The 18,444-nt window shown below is 36.9% G+C and overlaps 2 protein-coding genes across 2 annotated transcripts; both read right to left on the bottom strand.

Annotated features, from left to right (window-relative positions):
• Positions 1-1,014: 1,014 nt before the first annotated feature.
• On the bottom strand, positions 1,015-5,005 carry LOC132130581 (transforming growth factor beta-1 proprotein-like). The gene is made up of 7 exons (XM_059542328.1): positions 4,159-5,005; positions 3,372-3,632; positions 2,255-2,329; positions 2,035-2,182; positions 1,786-1,936; positions 1,581-1,691; positions 1,015-1,493 (listed from the first exon to the last, which is right to left on the bottom strand). Exons 1-7 carry the CDS (start codon positions 4,496-4,498, stop codon positions 1,446-1,448), a joined length of 1,134 nt encoding a protein of 377 aa, XP_059398311.1. The 5' UTR covers positions 4,499-5,005; the 3' UTR covers positions 1,015-1,445.
• A 9,448-nt stretch (positions 5,006-14,453) lies between these two features.
• Positions 14,454-16,572, bottom strand: LOC132130200 (B9 domain-containing protein 2). The gene is made up of 4 exons (XM_059541896.1): positions 16,472-16,572; positions 15,914-16,008; positions 15,225-15,350; positions 14,454-15,138 (listed from the first exon to the last, which is right to left on the bottom strand). The coding sequence occupies exons 2-4, from the start codon at positions 15,999-16,001 to the stop codon at positions 14,825-14,827; spliced, it is 528 nt and encodes a 175-aa protein (XP_059397879.1). The 5' UTR covers positions 16,002-16,008; positions 16,472-16,572; the 3' UTR covers positions 14,454-14,824.
• Between the last annotated feature and the right edge of the window lie 1,872 nt (positions 16,573-18,444).

Here is an 18,444-nt window from a genome sequence, read left to right as displayed (position 1 = left end):
GACCACGGGCATCCAATAAAGGTCTCCAGCCTTGTCCCTTACGCACAGAGATTTCTCCAGTTTCTCTGAATCTTTTGATAATGTTATGCACTGTAGATGATGAGATTTGCAAAGCCTTTGCAATTTGACGTTGAGGAACATTGTTTTTAAAGTTTTCCACAATTTTTTTACGCAGTCTTTCACAGATTGGAGAGCCTCTGCCCATCTTTACTTCTGAGAGACTCTGCTTCTCTAAGACAAAGCTTTTATAGCTAATCATGTTACAGACCTGATATCAATTAACTTAATTAATCACTAGATGTTCTCCCAGCTGAATCCTTTCAAAACTGCTTGCTTTTTTAGCCATTTGTTGCCCCCGTGCCAACTTTTTTGAGACCTGTAGCAGGCATTAAATTTTAAATGAGCTAATTAAGTGGATAAAAGTGTAAAATTTCTCTGTTTAAACATTTGCTACGTTATCTATGTTCTATTGTGAATAAAATATTGGCTCATGTGATTTGAAATTCCTTTAGTTTTCATTTTATTAAAATTTAAAAAACGTCCCAACTTTTCCGGAATTCGGGTTGTAATATGTCCACTTTGACAAGCAACCCACATCAGAAATTGCACCCACATTAGTTGCAGAAAGACAGTGCTGGGCATGCTGATATGTTGACCCAGAAAGAAGGGGACAATACGAGAGAGAAACAAAACTGAAAATTCGAATTGAAGGCAATGTATCCCTTCAAATGTGTTACAGTCTTCAACCCTGTAACCATTTGTCACATTAATATTTTTCTGGAAAAAGAAAATAGGGAAGACAATTAAGGATGAAAGCATTTCTTTCTGATTACCATCTGATTACCAGCTCAATGATAGATAGAGCTATATAGATAGATAGATAGATAGATAGATAGATAGATAGATAGATAGATAGATAGATAGATAGATAGATAGATAGATAGATAGATAGATAGATAGATAGATAGATAGATAGATAGATACTGTATTAAAAATCAAGGAAGGTTTTTCAGTGTCAACAGCATAATTAAGTTAGCAATGCAAGTACAGATATAAACAGTCTGCACAGAATGGAGATATATATTCCACTTAATACAGTAAACATGTGTCCAATAGTTTTTAAATGCTAACTTTTATTCAGAATAATCTACATCGAACTGTGATGAAAATTTTAAGTCACAATTTGATTTTCTGTTAAATAATAGTTAATACCTCTAAATCAAACAATGAGTATTGCCACTTTTATGACAACATGTACAGCACATGTATCATCAACATAGATGTACAACAGTATCAGTACATCTAAGTGTGATACAGCGGAGTCAAGTAAAATGAAAAGGACCAAAAAAACAGGAATAAAATCCTCCTAAAAAAATACTGGGTTACTCCTGCTTCAAAATGTTCCTCTCTTGATTTTGCTCACAAGAACCAAATAGAGATGTCTTTCAGCAACACTTGCAGGTCTTCACAATCATATTTGACAGTTGTTCTACCTGGGGAAAGTTATAGCAAGCATTATTTAGTTGATATTTCTGTTGACCACTGATGACATCAAAAATGTCAGTAAAATCTATTCTGACCTTATGTTGCCGGCCCACATAGTAAAGGATGGGCAGTGGGTCTAGAACCTGAGGTACACAGCAGGGTTGAGCAGATGCACCAGGATTGTGATGCCTATACAGCGCAAGAACCTGTAGGCAAAGAAAATCAGACAAAATCAGACCCATATTTTTGGTCAGTCCAGTTCTAAAACATTTCAAAGCATCTGTCAGTCCTGATTGCTACCTGTGAGTATTTATTTTCTGAAGTCCAGACGAAAGAGCAAGAGCCAGTGCAATAGTTGGCATAATAGCCAGAAGGTTCATGTATCCACTTCCAGCCCAGGTCTTTGCGGAAGTCAATGTACAGACTTCTGACACAGCAGCTGTCAGACTTACTGCATTTAACAGGAAGATGGCACACTGTGTAAGGCTTTTGATATAGAAAGAGTAAAGAATATCCGTTTTACTTTATGTTTACTCATAAAAAGCTTACTCGGTACAAACTTGATCAGTTTCAGTTTGACGTTTTCTGCGAGATTTTGATGAGCTGCTGCCATCAAGAGGAAGTGACATGACCAAAATGTGAGGCTTTGGCATATGGTCTGCTAAGGTTTCTGTATCACCTCTTGTAGTTAACAAACCTGCAAACACAAAGAGCAATATTAGCTTATTCCATCAACATCAACACAGCATTTGAATTTAAATTCACAAACCTGCTATTTTGAGTGGAAATGTAGTCGAAGGGTCACAGTTATCTGCCATCTTCAATTGAAATCCCTGTTCTGCCTCTATGAAACAAATTTTATAGAAAGTTCTATTTTTGTTTATAATGTATACATTACATATATGTAATAAACACTTATTTTAAACAGATACACCACTGTAGATTAACCTTCAAAATGTTAGACATCATCCTCAGGATATCATCATGTAAATATTTTTATAATTATATTATTAAACATTACATCAACCTGAAAATTAAATAGATACAATTTTAAATAGATTTTTTTTTAAATGTAAGATTAAAATGTAAATGCAAAAAGAACTACACACAAAAATGAAACAAGTTTGCAAATTCTGCCAATTTTAGTTTGCAGCAGTTTTATTTTAGTATTATGTATTAGTATTATTATTTAATAATATTTTAAACTAGTTTTTATTTTTATATTTTCCATTTTACTGCATTATTAATTAAATTAATTAATTTTGTGCTTTTGTCATTTTATTAGTTTTCATTGGTTTATATATATATATATATATATATATATATATATATATATATATATATATATATATAATTTATTTATTTCTGTTTAGCTTCCATTTATTATTATTTCAGTTGTAGTCATTTTAGCACTTCAAAAACATTTTTTATGACATATTTCCATTTTTCAGCTCAATATTTTAAATTACCACAAACTATTTTAAATATGATTTTTAGGTATAGTTTACAATAACACAGTGTTGTAGTTATTAATAAACATGACCAGGAAAGGAAAAAGTCTTAATCTTTATTTGATTCTGAAGTGATGGAGGAAAAATCGTTAGACATCTTTTTAAGGATTTTTCTGTATCAGGGAAAAGTTATGTTTTAAGGTTGAATGCAAAATGTGGGACACAGCTAAATTCAGATTAGAAACTTATATAAAATACTTTTTTTAGTACAATAAATGTAACAAATTATGATATTTAAGATTTTAATGACTACATACAGTTGTTTGCCATTTGATGGGTTTTAAATTAGCTACTTTCTATGCTATGTTAATTTGACATTAGACGGTAGTTTCTCACAAAAACACGTCTTATCTGGCAGGCAGCACTGATTCTCACCATTTCTCTGGAGCCAGTCCTTCATGGTCTTTGTCACATCAAACGTTAGCCATTTGCTTGCCATTTGGTCAGAAATAAAGCGTGATTCCAAGTAGCGCGACTTGTTCCCAGTGCCCTGATACAGCTCCAGTCTCTGCTCTGTAACACCTGAAAAACTCATGATGCGCATACGGAGCTCCACCTGGGAGATTGTGCAGTTTAAACCCAATGTGTGGCTTATATCTGTGATGTTGAACAATAACTTGTCTGGGGTTCCCTGTTCTGGTGATAAAATAGAAAGCAAAAATGTTGGAAATATGACACTGTTTGAATGGAGCACAGCAAGAAGGAAAAAGTGGAGAACAAAGGATGTTTTTTTTATGCATTTAATGCAAGAGCTGTATAACTACAACGGGGCTCTGTATTTAGGCACGTGGGTGTGCGTGTGTAGCAATCCAAGTGACTATTGTCATTGTCAGTGGTTTTATAAGTTCATGACAGACACCAAAACACCACCAAACAAGTGCAATGTTGTCTTTTACATGCAAATAAGGCTTTAAGAAACAATAACATATCAAGAGATGTTTGGAGTTGAGTGATACTATAGTTTACCAAGGAACTCTCAGGCTCTAAGTCACTTCATTAGCGTTCTCTTAGCAGCCTTCCTTCCTGTTTGTGGTTAGATAATTTGCACGCACCCTCAGTTGTCTGAGGAAATCATTGGGCACATGGCATTTTATCCATTTAAATAATGCACTGTAATCATTTAAGAATCGACAGACAACAAAGAAAGGACAGATCCACTCACTCAGTTTCATGGTGAATTTGTGAACCTCTTTAGCATAGTATTCCTCCTCCATAGGATCTTCTCTGGGTTGTTCAAGAGGCAACGCCTGCTCCTCATTTAGCTCCACGGTGCTGTTGTATACTGAGATGAGCTCTGCTGGGACGTTTTGTAACTCCTCTTCCTCGTCTACTTCTGGTTCTTTAGACAGTCGTAGCTTGCTGAGAATCTGTCCTCGAATCGCTTCGATTCGCTTTCTCTTTATTAGCTCTAGGTCTAAAGAACTGCATGTTGACAATCCTCCGCTGTAGTGTACAAATCCCAACAGGCATTGCAATGCCAGTAATAAACTCTCCACCCTCATGGTGAGCGTCGCTGGAATTTATGTTGAGTCTTTGAATGTGGCACTAGATGGTTACAGAACTGAAAGGTCTTCTAGACACTTCTAGATAAAATGCTGGCGTCACTTTAGCATTGCTACAGAAAAAGTTGGTGTTGTCTTCTTTACTTCAAACCCAACGGCATGAATTAGAACCCCGCAAATCGCTGAGATATAGATGCTCATAATGCTGGCACAACAGAGTCAATGGATCCGAAATAAAACAAGCAAGACTCACCAATAAAGTCAGAGGACCATAGAAATTACTCAATAGATGACTTTGCAAGCCACCATGCTTCAGTTAAAGTAGTTTCCATTCGATAACCTCAACGTTTCCTTGGATCCCGTTCAACAGGAACAAATAAATGCACGTAGTTGAGGTTCAAAGTAATATCAGTTATTTTCTTGTGCCGTACCCTTGTTCTGAAAACACTTAAGTTTGCTCTCAACTCAAGGAATGACAAAAGAGGAAAAGGAAGCAGCAGAGTTTAACCAAATGACACAACACTTCCTTTACGCAGCAGTTTCCCTTCTAGATTTAACACAAACAGTGGACAATATGTGAGGCAAAGGGTTTAAATGAAATCATGGTGACATTCATGTGCCTGGAGTCTGCTGGATACTGCTATCCACTCAAATTCAACCTTTAGAATGAAACAGAGTGTGTTGAAATGTAAAAAAAAAAATTTAAATAAAAAATTAAATTAAATGTAAAGGATTGGATGACCGATAATTTTCTCCTATTAAATTAGCATAAGACAGAGATATTAGTTATTGGACCAAAAAACAGTACACAGCATCTAGTAGACTACAATTTGCAACTAGACTGTTACTTTCTCTACAGTCAAAAATCTTGTTGTTAAATCATATTTCCCATGTTACAAAAACTGCATTCTTCCATCTTAGAAACATTGCCAAGCTACGAAACGTTACCTGTTTCTAATGCAGATAAGCTACTTCATGCATTCATGACCTCTAGACAGGAATATTGTAACGCACTTCTAGGTGGTTGTCCTGCATCTTCAGTAAACAAGCTACAGGTAGTCCAAAATGCAGCACCTAGAGTCTTTTTAATAGGTTAAGAAAATATGATCGTATTACCCAAATTTTACAATCTCTGCACTGGTTTCCTATTAAGTTCCGTATCAGTTACAAATTATTATTACTTACCTGTAAGGCCCTTAATGGTTTAGCTACAATCCATCATGCTAGGTTACAAAACTCTGGACTTTTGGTAGTACCTAAGATAGCAAAGTCCACTAAAGGAGATAGAACTTTTTTAGCATTTGGATCCCAAACTCTGGAATAGCCTTCCTGATAATGTTCGGGGTTCAGACACACTCTCTCTGTTTAAATCTAGTTATCAGTTATATCTGATCCAAAGCGCATTGTTATTCTTCACCTTGGGTTAAACAAATTAATTTTACTTGGCCGGAACAGCAGCTAGGCTAATTATGTCTCTATTTGTTTGCTTCAGTCTGGATCCAGAACACCTGAGAAGAGATGATGTCATCCCCTCAGAGGTCCTCAGATGATGCTAACCCTGAAACAACATACAGAACTAACAAATATTGCTACAAGTTTGATTGCATCATAATAATTGCTGTTAATAGTGTTCATCATCTGTTTGATTACGTCTTTGATTTTTTTTTGTACATTTCTGCCATATGCACATAAACTGACAGTTACCACTGATAAGCTACTACAGTGATTGGAGATGAACGACACCTGTTCGACCCACCGGTCTCGAGTCCCACGGAGGAGATGGAAGGATATAAAACTGGAGCGACGACAGTGAAGGACCAGGCCTGGGTTTTAGTTTGTGTTTGCTTTTTATTTGTGGCTACAGTCATCTGCGAGGGGCTGTTGTGCTGTTTTGTGTTTATTTTGTTATTAAATTCTTTATTTGATTGTCCGCCGGATCCCGCCTCCTTCTTCCCGATGATTAGGAAGGTTTTATCGTTACAGTTGTGCCGAAACCCGGGAGAAGGAGGGACGCGCTGCTGAAAATCCCTCGCCGCACTGGTGAATCTGCGGTGCCATCGAGCAGGCGAGGAAGTGTGCCACCATGGACGCTCGAGGCGCTGAGTTGCCAGGGACGGGCGAGCTCGCTGCTGGCCGCCCGTGATGTGGAGGGGCGGCTGCCGTCCGTGAGGGAGCGGAGGAGTCGGCGCCGTTCGCCAGGAGGCCAGAGCCTTCTGCCTCCGTGAAGGCATCCGGAGGGGCAGGGAACAGGGGACTCCTGCCGGCTGCCCAAAATCGGAGGAGCCGTCGCCATCCACCGGGCGGCAGAAGAGTGTCGTGCCGTCCGCCGAGGGCCGTCCAGTGCCACCACCATGCACCGTGGAGGAGATCACCCAGCTGGTGGAGGGCCGAGCAGCAGTGCGTCTGGGAACCGGAATTTTATTTTTTTATTTTTTCTCCTCTCTCCCCTCTCTCGTCTCTGTCGCTCCTCCTTCCATCTCCTTTTCTCTCGCCTCGTCTGTCCTACCCCCAGGTTCCCGCAAGTCCCCGTGAGCAGTCCCCCCCGGAGGGAGGAGGGGGGTAGAGCGCAGTCTCGTGGGTACCCCCCGGCCTGCGAGAGGCGATGGGGGTATGTGACGAGTGGGGCGGGGCCGAGAGACGTGGGAACAAAGCGAGGCCGGTGGAGTGATTGGAGATGAACGACACCTGTTCGACCCACCGGTCTCGAGTCCCACGGAGGAGATGGAAGGATATAAAACTGGAGCGACGACAGTGAAGGACGAGAGAGGACCAGGCCTGGGTTTTAGTTTTTGTTTGCTTTTTATTTGTGCGCGACAGTTGTCAGCGAGGGGCTGTTGCGCTGTTTTGTGTTTATTTTGTTATTAAATTCTTTATTTGTTTGTCCACCGGTTCCCGCCTCCTTCTTCCCGATGATTAGGAAGGTTTTATCATTACAATATAAATTATTTGTATGTTAAACTTTTTTTAACGAGTAAGAAATTAACAAGGATAGTTGGGGTTAGTTATTTTAAGATAACAGTTAAATGGCAGAACACAGAAATGATGCTAGGGCTGCAGTTTATCTGTTTGGAATATCTTCCACATCTTGCATTTACAGAATTTAGACTCAATTCCCAAAGGAGCTATTCAACTTTCAAACACTTAGAAAAAAGCAGATGCTTTTTAACTGTAAATTAGTAGAGGGTACCAAAAAATTACGACAGCTATACACACTTGTCAATGTATATATATATATTTTTTTTTTTAAACGCCCACCCCCATCTTTCTTTCTGTCTATATAAAGAAACAAAATTTAAGAGAGGAACTGATGAAATTCAATGCAAGAAGGATGTGAAACAGTGCATCAAAACATTTCTGAAACAAGATGGTGTCAACATATGTGACCCTGGTCTTAAGTCACTGGGATAGCCAGCAATAGCCAAAAAAAACATTGTATTGATTTTCTTTCATGCCAAAAATCATTAGGATATTGAGTAAAGATTATGTTCCATGAAGATATTTTGTAAATTTCCTACCATAAATATATCAAAACTTAATTTATGATTTAGTAATATGCATTGCTAAGAACTTCATTTGGATACGTTTAAAGGCGATTTTCTCAATATTTAGATTTTTTTTGCACCCTCAGATTCCAGATATTCAAATATTTGTATCTCGGCCAAATATTGTCATATCCTCACAAACCATACATTAATGGAAAGCTTATTTATTCAGCTTTCATATGATACATACATCTCAATTTAGAAAACATATTATATTTGAAAGGTTGTATTTTTATACCTATCAGAACAGAACAGTTGACCGGCTATAAACACACACACACACACATATACATACACACACATATACGTATGTATATCTATATATGTGAGCAGTCTTTTATATATTGTTCCTCTCTCTTTGACTCACCATAGCCTGCTGATGGCAAAAATGAACTGTAACCTTGCTTTCTCTTTGATCTTTTTTTAGTCTCACTAAAACAGTTTCAAACTCCACACAGGAAATGAGCAAAATGTGATAAGCTGATTCTCAGTATCTACAAAACGCAAAGCATGCTACAAAATGTTACAGTAAGTAGGTCTTAAGTTGCTGGGGTATATTTGTAGCCAAAAATAAATTTTATGGTCAAAATTTGATTTTTCTTTTATGACAAAAATCATTATGATATTAAAGATCATGTTACATGCAGATATTTTGTATATTTCCAACTGTAAATATCAAAACTTCATTTTTGATTATGCATCTATATATATATATATATATATATATATATATATATATATATATATATATATATATATATACACAGTACAGACCAAAAGTTTGGACACACCTTCTCATTCAAAGAGTTTTCTTTATTTTCATGACTATGAAAATTGTAGATTCACACTGAAGGCATCAAAACTATGAATTAACACATGTGGAATTATATTCAATTCAATTCAATTCAAGTTTATTTGTATAGCGCTTTTTACAATACAAATAGTTACAAAGCAACTTTACAGAAAATTATGTTTCTACAATATTTAGTAGTAGCTAGTAGTTTGTGCACGTTTGACAGGATTTTAGTAAAAATTTAAAATAATAATAATAATACAAGACGTAGTCGGCTAGATGATGAACTATCAATATTATTAATTAATAGTTATTATATGATGCAATCACACATGTAGCAATAATTGTTAGTTCTGTTTGTTGATTCAAGGTTAGCATCATCTGTGGTCCTCTGAGGGTCAGCATCATCTCTTCTCAGGTGTTCTGGATCCAGACTGGAGCTTGTGTAAATCCTAGTTACCACGGGATGTAAATCCCGTGGCAAAACATAGAAACAAAATAGAGACATACGATACATACATACATACATAGATTTAAGAGATACATTATTCGAATGCTTGGCGAAAGAGATGCGTTTTTAATCTAGATTTAAACAGAGAGAGTGTGTCTGAACCCCGAACATTATCAGGAAGGCTATTCCAGAGTTTGGGAGCCAAATGTGAAAAAGCTCTACCTCCTTTAGTGGACTTTGCTATCCTAGGAACTACCAAAAGTCCAGCGTTTTGTGACCTTAGGGTGCGTGATGGGTTGTAGCGTGGTAGAATGCTAGTTAGGTATGCTGGAGCTAAACCATTTAGGGCCTTATAGGTAAGTAATGATAATTTGTAACTGATACGGAACTTAATAGGTAGCCAGTGCAGAGACTGTAAAATTGGGGTAATATGATCATATTTTCTTGACCTCGTAAGGACTCTAGCTGCTGCATTTTGGACTACCTGTAGCTTGTTAATTGCAGAAGCAGGACAACCACCTAGAAGTGCATTACAATAGTCCAGTCTAGAGGTCATGAAAGCATGAACTAGCTTTTCTGCATCAGAAACAGATAACATGTTTCGTAGCTTGGCAATGTTTCTAAGATGGAAGAATGCAGTTTTTGTAACATTGGAAATCTGATTTTCAAAAGACAAATTGCTGTCCAATATAACACCCAGATTTCTGACTGTAGAGGAAGTAACAGTACATCCGTCTAGCTGCAGATTGTAATCTACAAGATTCTGTGTGGTGTTTTTTGGTCCAATAATTAATATCTCTGTCTTATCCGAATTTAATTGGAGAAAATTATTTGTCATCCAATCTTTTACATTTTTAACACACTCTGTTAGCTTAGATAATTGGGAAGTTTCATCTGGTCTCGTTGAGATATATAGCTGAGTATCATCAGCATAACAGTGAAAGCTAATTCTGTATTTTCTAATAATATTACCAAGGGGCAACATGTATATTGAAAAGAGAAGGGGACCTAGGACGGATCCTTGTGGCACTCCATATTTTACTGATGATAAATGAGATGACACCCCATTTAAGCAAACAAAATGGTAGCGATCGGACAGGTAGGATCTAAACCATCTTAGAGCCTGCCCTTGAATACCTGTATAGTTTTGTAATCGATCTATGAGTATGTCATGATCTATGGTGTCGAACGCAGCACTAAGATCAAGTAAGACTAGAAATGAGATGCAGCCTTGATCTGACGCAAGGAGCAGGTCATTTGTAATTTTAACAAGTGCAGTTTCTGTGCTATGGTGGGGCCTAAAACCTGACTGAAATTCTTCATACAGATCATTTTTATGCAGGAAGGTGCTCAATTGAGCAGACACAACTTTTTCTAAAATTTTAGATATAAATGGAAGATTTGAAATAGGCCTATAATTTGCCAGTACACTAGGATCTAGTTTTGGTTTCTTAATAAGAGTCTTGATAACCGCCAGTTTGAATGGTTTTGGGACGTGACCTAAAGATAACGACGAGTTAATGATATTGAGAAGCGGTCCTTTGGCTACAGGTAACAGCTCTTTTAGTAATTTAGTGGGTACAGGATCTAATAAACATGTTGTTGGTTTAGATACAGTGATAAGTTTATTTAGCTCTTCCTGTCCTATATTTGTAAAGCACTGCAGTTTATCTTTGGGTGCGATGGATGAAACTGAACTGTTAGACGCAGTAGAATCTACATTCGCTATTGTATTTCTAATGTTATCTATTTTATCAGTGAAGAAATTCATAAAGTCATTACTATTTAACGTTGGTGGAATATTTGAATCAGGTGGCGTCTGGTAATTTGTTAATTTAGCCACTGTGCTAAATAAAAACCTTGGATTGTTTTGGTTATTTTCTATGAGTTTGTGGATATGCTCTGCCCTAGCAGTTTTTAGAGCCTGTCTATAGCTGGACATACTGTTTTTCCATGCAATTCTAAAAACTTCCAAGTTAGTTTTTCTCCATTTGCGTTCAAGACTACGAGTTACTTTCTTGAGAGAGTGAGTATTACCGTTATACCATGGCACAGTACGTTTTTCTCTAACCTTTTTCAATTTGATGGGGGCAACAGCTTCTAATGTATTAGAGAAAATAGTGCCCATGTTGTCAGTAATTTCTTCTAATTCATGTGTATTTTTGGGTACAAATAGCAGTTGAGATAGATCAGGCAGGTTATTTGCGAATCTTTCTTTGGTGGCAGGAACAATAGTTCTGCCCAGATGGTAACGCTGAGACATATAGTTAATATCAGTTATATGCAGCATGCACGATACAAGGAAATGGTCTGTAATATCATCACTTTGGGTTACAATATCTATAGCAGTAAGATCGATTCCATGCGATATAATTAGATCTAGTGTATGATTAAAACGATGAGTGGGCCCGGTGACATTTTGCTTGACTCCAAAGGAGTTTATTAGGTCAGTAAACGCAAGTCCTAATGTATCATTTGCATTATCAACGTGAATATTAAAATCTCCCATGATTAGCGCCTTATCAACTGTAACTAGAAGGTCTGAGAGGAAATCTGCAAATTCTTTTAGGAATTCTGTATACGGCCCTGGTGGTCTATACACAGTAGCCAGAGCAAGAGATACATTAGATTTTTTTTGCATGTCTGACAGTGTAACATTTAGCAGAAGTATTTCAAAAGAGTTAAACCTGTATCCTGTTTTCTGGGTAACATTGAGAATATCACTATATATTGTTGCGACACCTCCGCCACGACCAGTCTGACGGGGCTCATGCTTATAACAGTAGTTTGGTGGAGTAGACTCTTTTAGACCAAAATAATCATTTGGTTTTAGCCAGGTTTCAGTCAAGCAGAGTACATCAAAACTATTTTCTGTGATCATTTCATTTACAATAACTGCTTTGGGTGTGAGTGATCTAATATTTATGAGCCCAAAATTCAAAAATTGTTTTTGTTCATTTACTTTACATTTTTCTGGTTTAATTACGATAAGATTTTTTCTAGATCCTACATTATATATGGAATTATATACATAACAACAAAAGTGTGAAACAACTGAAAATATGTCATTCTAGGTTCTGCAAAGTAGCCACCTTTTGCTTTGATTACTGCTTTGCACACTCTTGGCATTCTCTTGATGATCTTCAAGAGGTAGTCAGCTGAAATGGTCTTCAAACAGTCTTGAAGGAGTTTCCCGAGAGATGCTTAGCACTTGTTGTCCCTTTTGCCTTCTGTCTGCGGTCCAACTCACCCCTAAACCATCTCGATTGGGTTCAGGTCCGGTGACTGTGGAGGCCAGGTCATCTGGCGCAGCACCCCATCACTCTCCTTCTTGGTCAAATAGCCCTTACACAGCCTGGAGGTGTGTTTGGGGTCATTGTCCTGTTGAAAAATAAATGGTCCAACTAAACGCTAACCGGATGTAATAGCATGCCGCTGCAAGATGCGGTGGTAGCCATGCTGGTTCAGTATGCCTTCAACTTTGAATAAATCCCCAACAGTGTCACCAGCAAAGCACCCCCACACCATCACACCTCCTCCTCCATGCTTCACGGTGGGAACCAGGCATGTAGATTCCATCCGTTCACCTTTTCCTGCGCCGAACAAAGACACGGTGGTTGGAACCAAAGATCTCAAATTTGGACTCATCAGACCAAATCACAGATTTCCACTGGTCTAATGTCCATTCCTTGTGTTCTTTAGCCTAAACAAGTCTCTTCTGCTTGTTGCCTTTCTTTAGCAGTGGTTTCCTAGCAGATATTCTACCATGAAGGCCTGATTCACACAGTCTCCTCTTAACAGTTGTTCTAGATATGTGTCTGCTGCTAGAACTCCGTGTGCCATTGACCTGGTCTCTAATCTGAGCTGCTGTTAACCTGCGATTTCTGAGGCTGGTGACTCGGATGAACTTATCCTCCACAGCAGAGGTGACTCTTGGTCTTCCTTTCCTGGGGCGGTCCGCATGTGAGCCAGTTTCTTTGTAGCGCTTGATGGTTTTTGTGACTGCACTTGTGGACACTTTCAAAGTTTTCCCAATTTTTCGGACTGACTGACCTTCATTTCTTAAAGTAATGATGGCCACTCGTTTTCCTGTACTTAGCTGCTTTTTTCTTGCCATAATACAAATTCTAACAGTCTATTCAGTAGGATTATCAGCTGTGTATCCACCTGTCTTCTGCACAACACAACTGATGGTCCCAACCCCATTTATAAGGCAAAAAATCACACTTATTAAACCTGACAGGGCACACCTGTGAAGTGAAGACCATTTCAGGTGACTGCCTCTTGAAGATCATCAAGAGAATGCCAAGAGTGTGCAAAGCAGTAATTAAAGCAAAAGGTGGCTACTTTGAAGAACCTACAATTTGACATATTTTCAGTTGTTTCACACAATCACACTTTTGTTGTTATGTATATAATTCCATATATAATTCCACGTGTTAATTCATAGTTTTGATGCCTTCAGTGTGACTCTACAATTTTCATAGTCATGAAAATAAAGAAAACTCTTTGAATGAGAAGGTGTGTCCAAACTTTTGGTCTGTACTGTATATATATATATATATAGATAGATAGATAGATAGATAGATAGATAGATAGATAGATAGATAGATAGATAGATAGATAGATAGATAGATAGATATGTGTGTGTGTGTGTGTGTGTGTGTGTGTGTGTGTGTGTGTGTGTGTGTGTGTGTGTGTGTGTGTGTGTGTGTGTGTGTGTGGACCACAAAACCATTCTTAAGGATAATTTTTTTATCAATTGAGATTTATAAATCAACTGAAGGTTGAATAAATAAATGATTTATGGTTTGTTAGGATGAAACAATATTTGGCCGATACACAAAATTACCTTTAAAGTTGTCCAAATTAAGTTCTTAGCAATGCATATTACTAGTCAAATATTAAGTTTTGATATATTTACAGTAGGAAACTTACAAAATATCTTAATGGAACATGATCTTTACTTTATATCCTAATAATTTTTGACATAAAAGAAAAAATGATCATTTTGACCCATACAACGTTTATTTGGACATTGCAAAAAATATACCACAGCGACTTAAGACTGGCTTTGTGGTCCAAAGTCACACACACACACACATACACACATATATATATATATATATATATATATCTAAACAGAACTATGAACTGACCTGAACTGCGTAAGGTTTTCTCATATCAATCCTTGATGAATGATTTAAAAATATTTAATTCAGAAATGATAAACATTTAAAAACTGCCAAATTTAATTGGATCAAAACAAAATACAATTCTATAAAACAGTGTACAAAAAAATGCACAAACTGAAACAAAAAAGTATTGTTTGAGATCCAAACACATGAGATCCAAGTCTGTAGAGTTAAATCAATCACTTACCATTTCAGTCAACTCCTTGTATAACATACTACATTCAACAGTTTTACATTCACACATACCTTACAGAACTACCTCCTGCTCATTATGAAAAAATATTTTACCTTCTTTTCACTCCATATATCTCTGATCTGAAATGTGTGACAATCAGCAGTCCATTCTCAGCTTTCCACACCATATCGGTCAAAGTGGCGCAGAAAAATGCACAGCTCTAGTTCAACTGTGCCCATGCCAACTGTGTGGAGTCTGTATCGGTCTGCACCACTGTAAATGAGATCTGGCGAGCGCAGCTGTGGACCTCCTCCTACAAACATCTCAGAAAGTTGATCCTGCCAGGATCCCAGCGGTCGCCATGTCATGCACTGCAGACGATGCTGTCCTGGGCTTGATGGTATGTGGATATAACCATAGCCATACAGCTGGCATCGGCCAAAAGAGTCCTGATGCCACACTTGGAGATGAAGCTTTGGCCATCCTAGAAGGAGAAAATGCTTCTATAAATTAAATGATGCCTAAGTGATTATAAACTCTTTCTGCCACTCTAAAACTCAAGATGAATACCTTGTAGGCCCTTAGTAGTGTAGTGCAAATCAATGGGATGACTCCAGTATGCCATGTCCCCTGTTTGAGGCATGTCCACTTGAGTCTGGCCTTCCTTCAGACCAGAAAGAAGTCTCCACGCTCCTCCTGGATGGCATTAAGTGAAAAAGGTTTTAGTACTTCATATTAAGACAAACTTTGGGATATCAAATAAACATTAAAATAATAATTCACAGAATAAAAAATTTAAAAAAATCTTTACACCATTAAAGTGTAAGACAAACACAATTGTCTATAAGATCAGTGTTTTCTGGTCACCACTTTACAAAGCCCCTAAGTGAATATAGAGATGGAAAAAAAATATATACGGGTGGGAGGAAAATGTATATATTTAAATGTTTTTGCATTCTCTCACAAAATATTTGTTTTCTTTTGCTAAAGTTTTGCGTTTGTTTTTAGTTCTCTCACAAAACTATTGTGTTCTTCCTCCCACCTCATATTATTATTATTATAGATTATTATTATAATCACAAAAACTTTGAGAGTGAATGCAAAGGTTTTGCAAGTGACTTTTTTTCTGAGAACACAATTATTTTGGGAGAAAATGCTGAATCATTAAAATACAATTATTTTGCTTTTTTTTTCTTAATTATCATCACATCCCTTTAGGGGTCTGTAAAACATATTTCATAATAAAACAAAAAGGACACCTGTGTGTACACCCCATTTGCAGAAGAGGCTGTTCTGTGGGAATCCGGTGGCCCCGATGATTTGTCCAATTATATGCAATTCTGCCATAAGAGTCCTGAAATATCATTATGCAGTGTATTAGTTATCACATCCATCTGTTCAAACGGCTATATAACCAATTTCGTATACTGTATTAGAGTTCCATTATTCATATATTTTGAAATTCATACGTTTTATATTTCTTTCTTTTTTTGTTGTTTCTTGCTCCAAGATAACAATTCGACATGTTTGTGATTTATTATACATACTGTATAGTTTTTAGCATCGACAAACTTCATAAACGTCATACTTTTCTGCTATAAATACAATTTTCACACCCGTCACAAGTTCATTGGGTGCATTAAAACAGGTTTAGACAACAGCTTTCGTTTAAGTTTACAGATATCTAACCCCACCTAACTTAGTCACTGGCGTAAATCAAAACTATCAGATCGCTAAAGTAAGCTAATTAGCGACCCATCTACACTCGTTTCACCACTGCATTAACAAAGTTGAAAAGTTCAAATTAACACCCTTACCACAGTCACCACAATCGACTCATTGATCGGCAATGCTGTAAACTAGAAAGCGAGCAATAACGCTAATCCAGCAAACTCGCTCCCTGTTTACAGCGCCTTCCTGTCGTCAAGGATGATTTCCTTAGCAACTCACTTCCTCGTGCTCTTCTTCTTCTTCTTGCTTTTTACGGCGGATCGCAGACAAATATGCGCATTACCGCCACCTATCTTGAAATGGACCATTGACACAGAGGCTTCATACAGTTTCATTTCATCCGGCGCTGCGTGTTCAGCTCCTCCGTCCACTCTCAGCCCCCATGACAGAAAGAAAAAAACCTCATTTAAATATGCTTATTTAACCAAGTATTTCCCAAATATTCTACAATTAAATTTATTATACTCCTATCTGACTTTAATACATTTTTAATTGTAAACTTAACTCCTATATTATTTTATTCCTTCTTCAACTCTTTCATTTCTACATTATATCTCCTGCAGTGCATTACTACATGCTCAACTGTTTCACTAACTTCACATAGCTCACATAAACCTGTTGGATTCTTACCTATTAAATGCAATGTACTATTCAATCTTGAATGCCCCAATCTTAATCTTGTAATCATATTCTCCTCATATCTACTCCTACCTGATATTCTTCCTTTACCCACTATTGACTGTATTTGATGCATATATCTACCTTTTATTTCATTATCCCAATATTGCTGCCATATTTTCAGAATATTCTTTTTAATAATTGACTTAAATATCTGACCTACTAAATAAAATCTGTATATCTACTATTTCTCGTTCTATTGCCTTTTTTGCTAATGCATCAGCCTCCTCGTTACCTCTCAACCGAATATAAACTGGAACCCACAAAAACTGTACCTCTAAACTAGGTTGTTTGATTGAATATAATTCTTGAATTATCTCTATTACCATATCCTGTCTTGTTTCTGATTTCATATCCTTCAAACTTATTAGAGCTGAACTACAATCTGAACATATTACTGCCTTGGATAGTTTAATTCCCTAATCCACCTTATTGCCATAATTATTGCAAACATCTCTCCAGTATACACCGATAAACAATCTGTTATCCTTTTATTCTTATACACTTTAACTTTTGGAATAATGAATGCAGAACCCACATGATCAGTTTTTGAATCTTTTGATGCATCTGTAAAAATGAGCATATATTCCCCATATCTTGACCCAATATATTCCCTTACAATATATACTTCTGTTTCATATGAACCTTCCTTTTGTCTTTTTTCTAATAAACTTAAGTCTACTTCTGGTTGGGGCATAACCCACAATGGTACTGGAGATAAAGGAATTATTGGAGCATATCCAACCTCCTCCAAATCTCATATCTCTAACTAATTTCCCCACACTCCATCCAAAACTATTACACTTTCTCTTCTCATGTTCCCAACTAGGACTCATTACTTTTTTTGTTGGATGGTCCTCTCTCTGTCCTCTCAAATTTGCCCAATAAGATGCCATTAATTGCTGTCTTCTTATCTGCAAAGGCATTTCACCCATCTCTACCTGAAGAGTCGAAACTGGAGAAGTTGGATATGCTCCGCAGCAAATTCTTAGTGCTTGAGATTGAATTCTTTCTATTTTAATCAAATGAGATTTATTTGCAGAACCATATACCATACAACCATAATCCATTATAGATCTTATCATAGATATATATATATAGTTTTTTAAGCCAATCTATCTGCTCCCCATTCCTGACCTGAAATACATCTCATTACATTCACAACTCGCTTACATCTTCCCACCATTTTTTCAATATGCTCTCTCCAATTTAATCTATTATCAAACCAAACTCCTAGAAATCTTACTGTACTTACACGCTCTAATTCTTTTTTTAAATAATTTTAACTTAACATCCATATTCCTCCTCATTTTAGTAAAAGCTATTACTTTTGTCTTTTCCACTGAAAACTTACCATTTTCCCCTGACCATTTTTCTACTT

This window comes from Carassius carassius, chromosome 47, assembly GCF_963082965.1.
Source record: "Carassius carassius chromosome 47, fCarCar2.1, whole genome shotgun sequence".
NCBI classification, from domain to species: domain Eukaryota; kingdom Metazoa; phylum Chordata; class Actinopteri; order Cypriniformes; family Cyprinidae; genus Carassius; species Carassius carassius.
The sequence above is the reverse complement of the archived record's forward strand: the minus strand, read 5'-3'. Positions and strand labels throughout refer to the sequence as shown.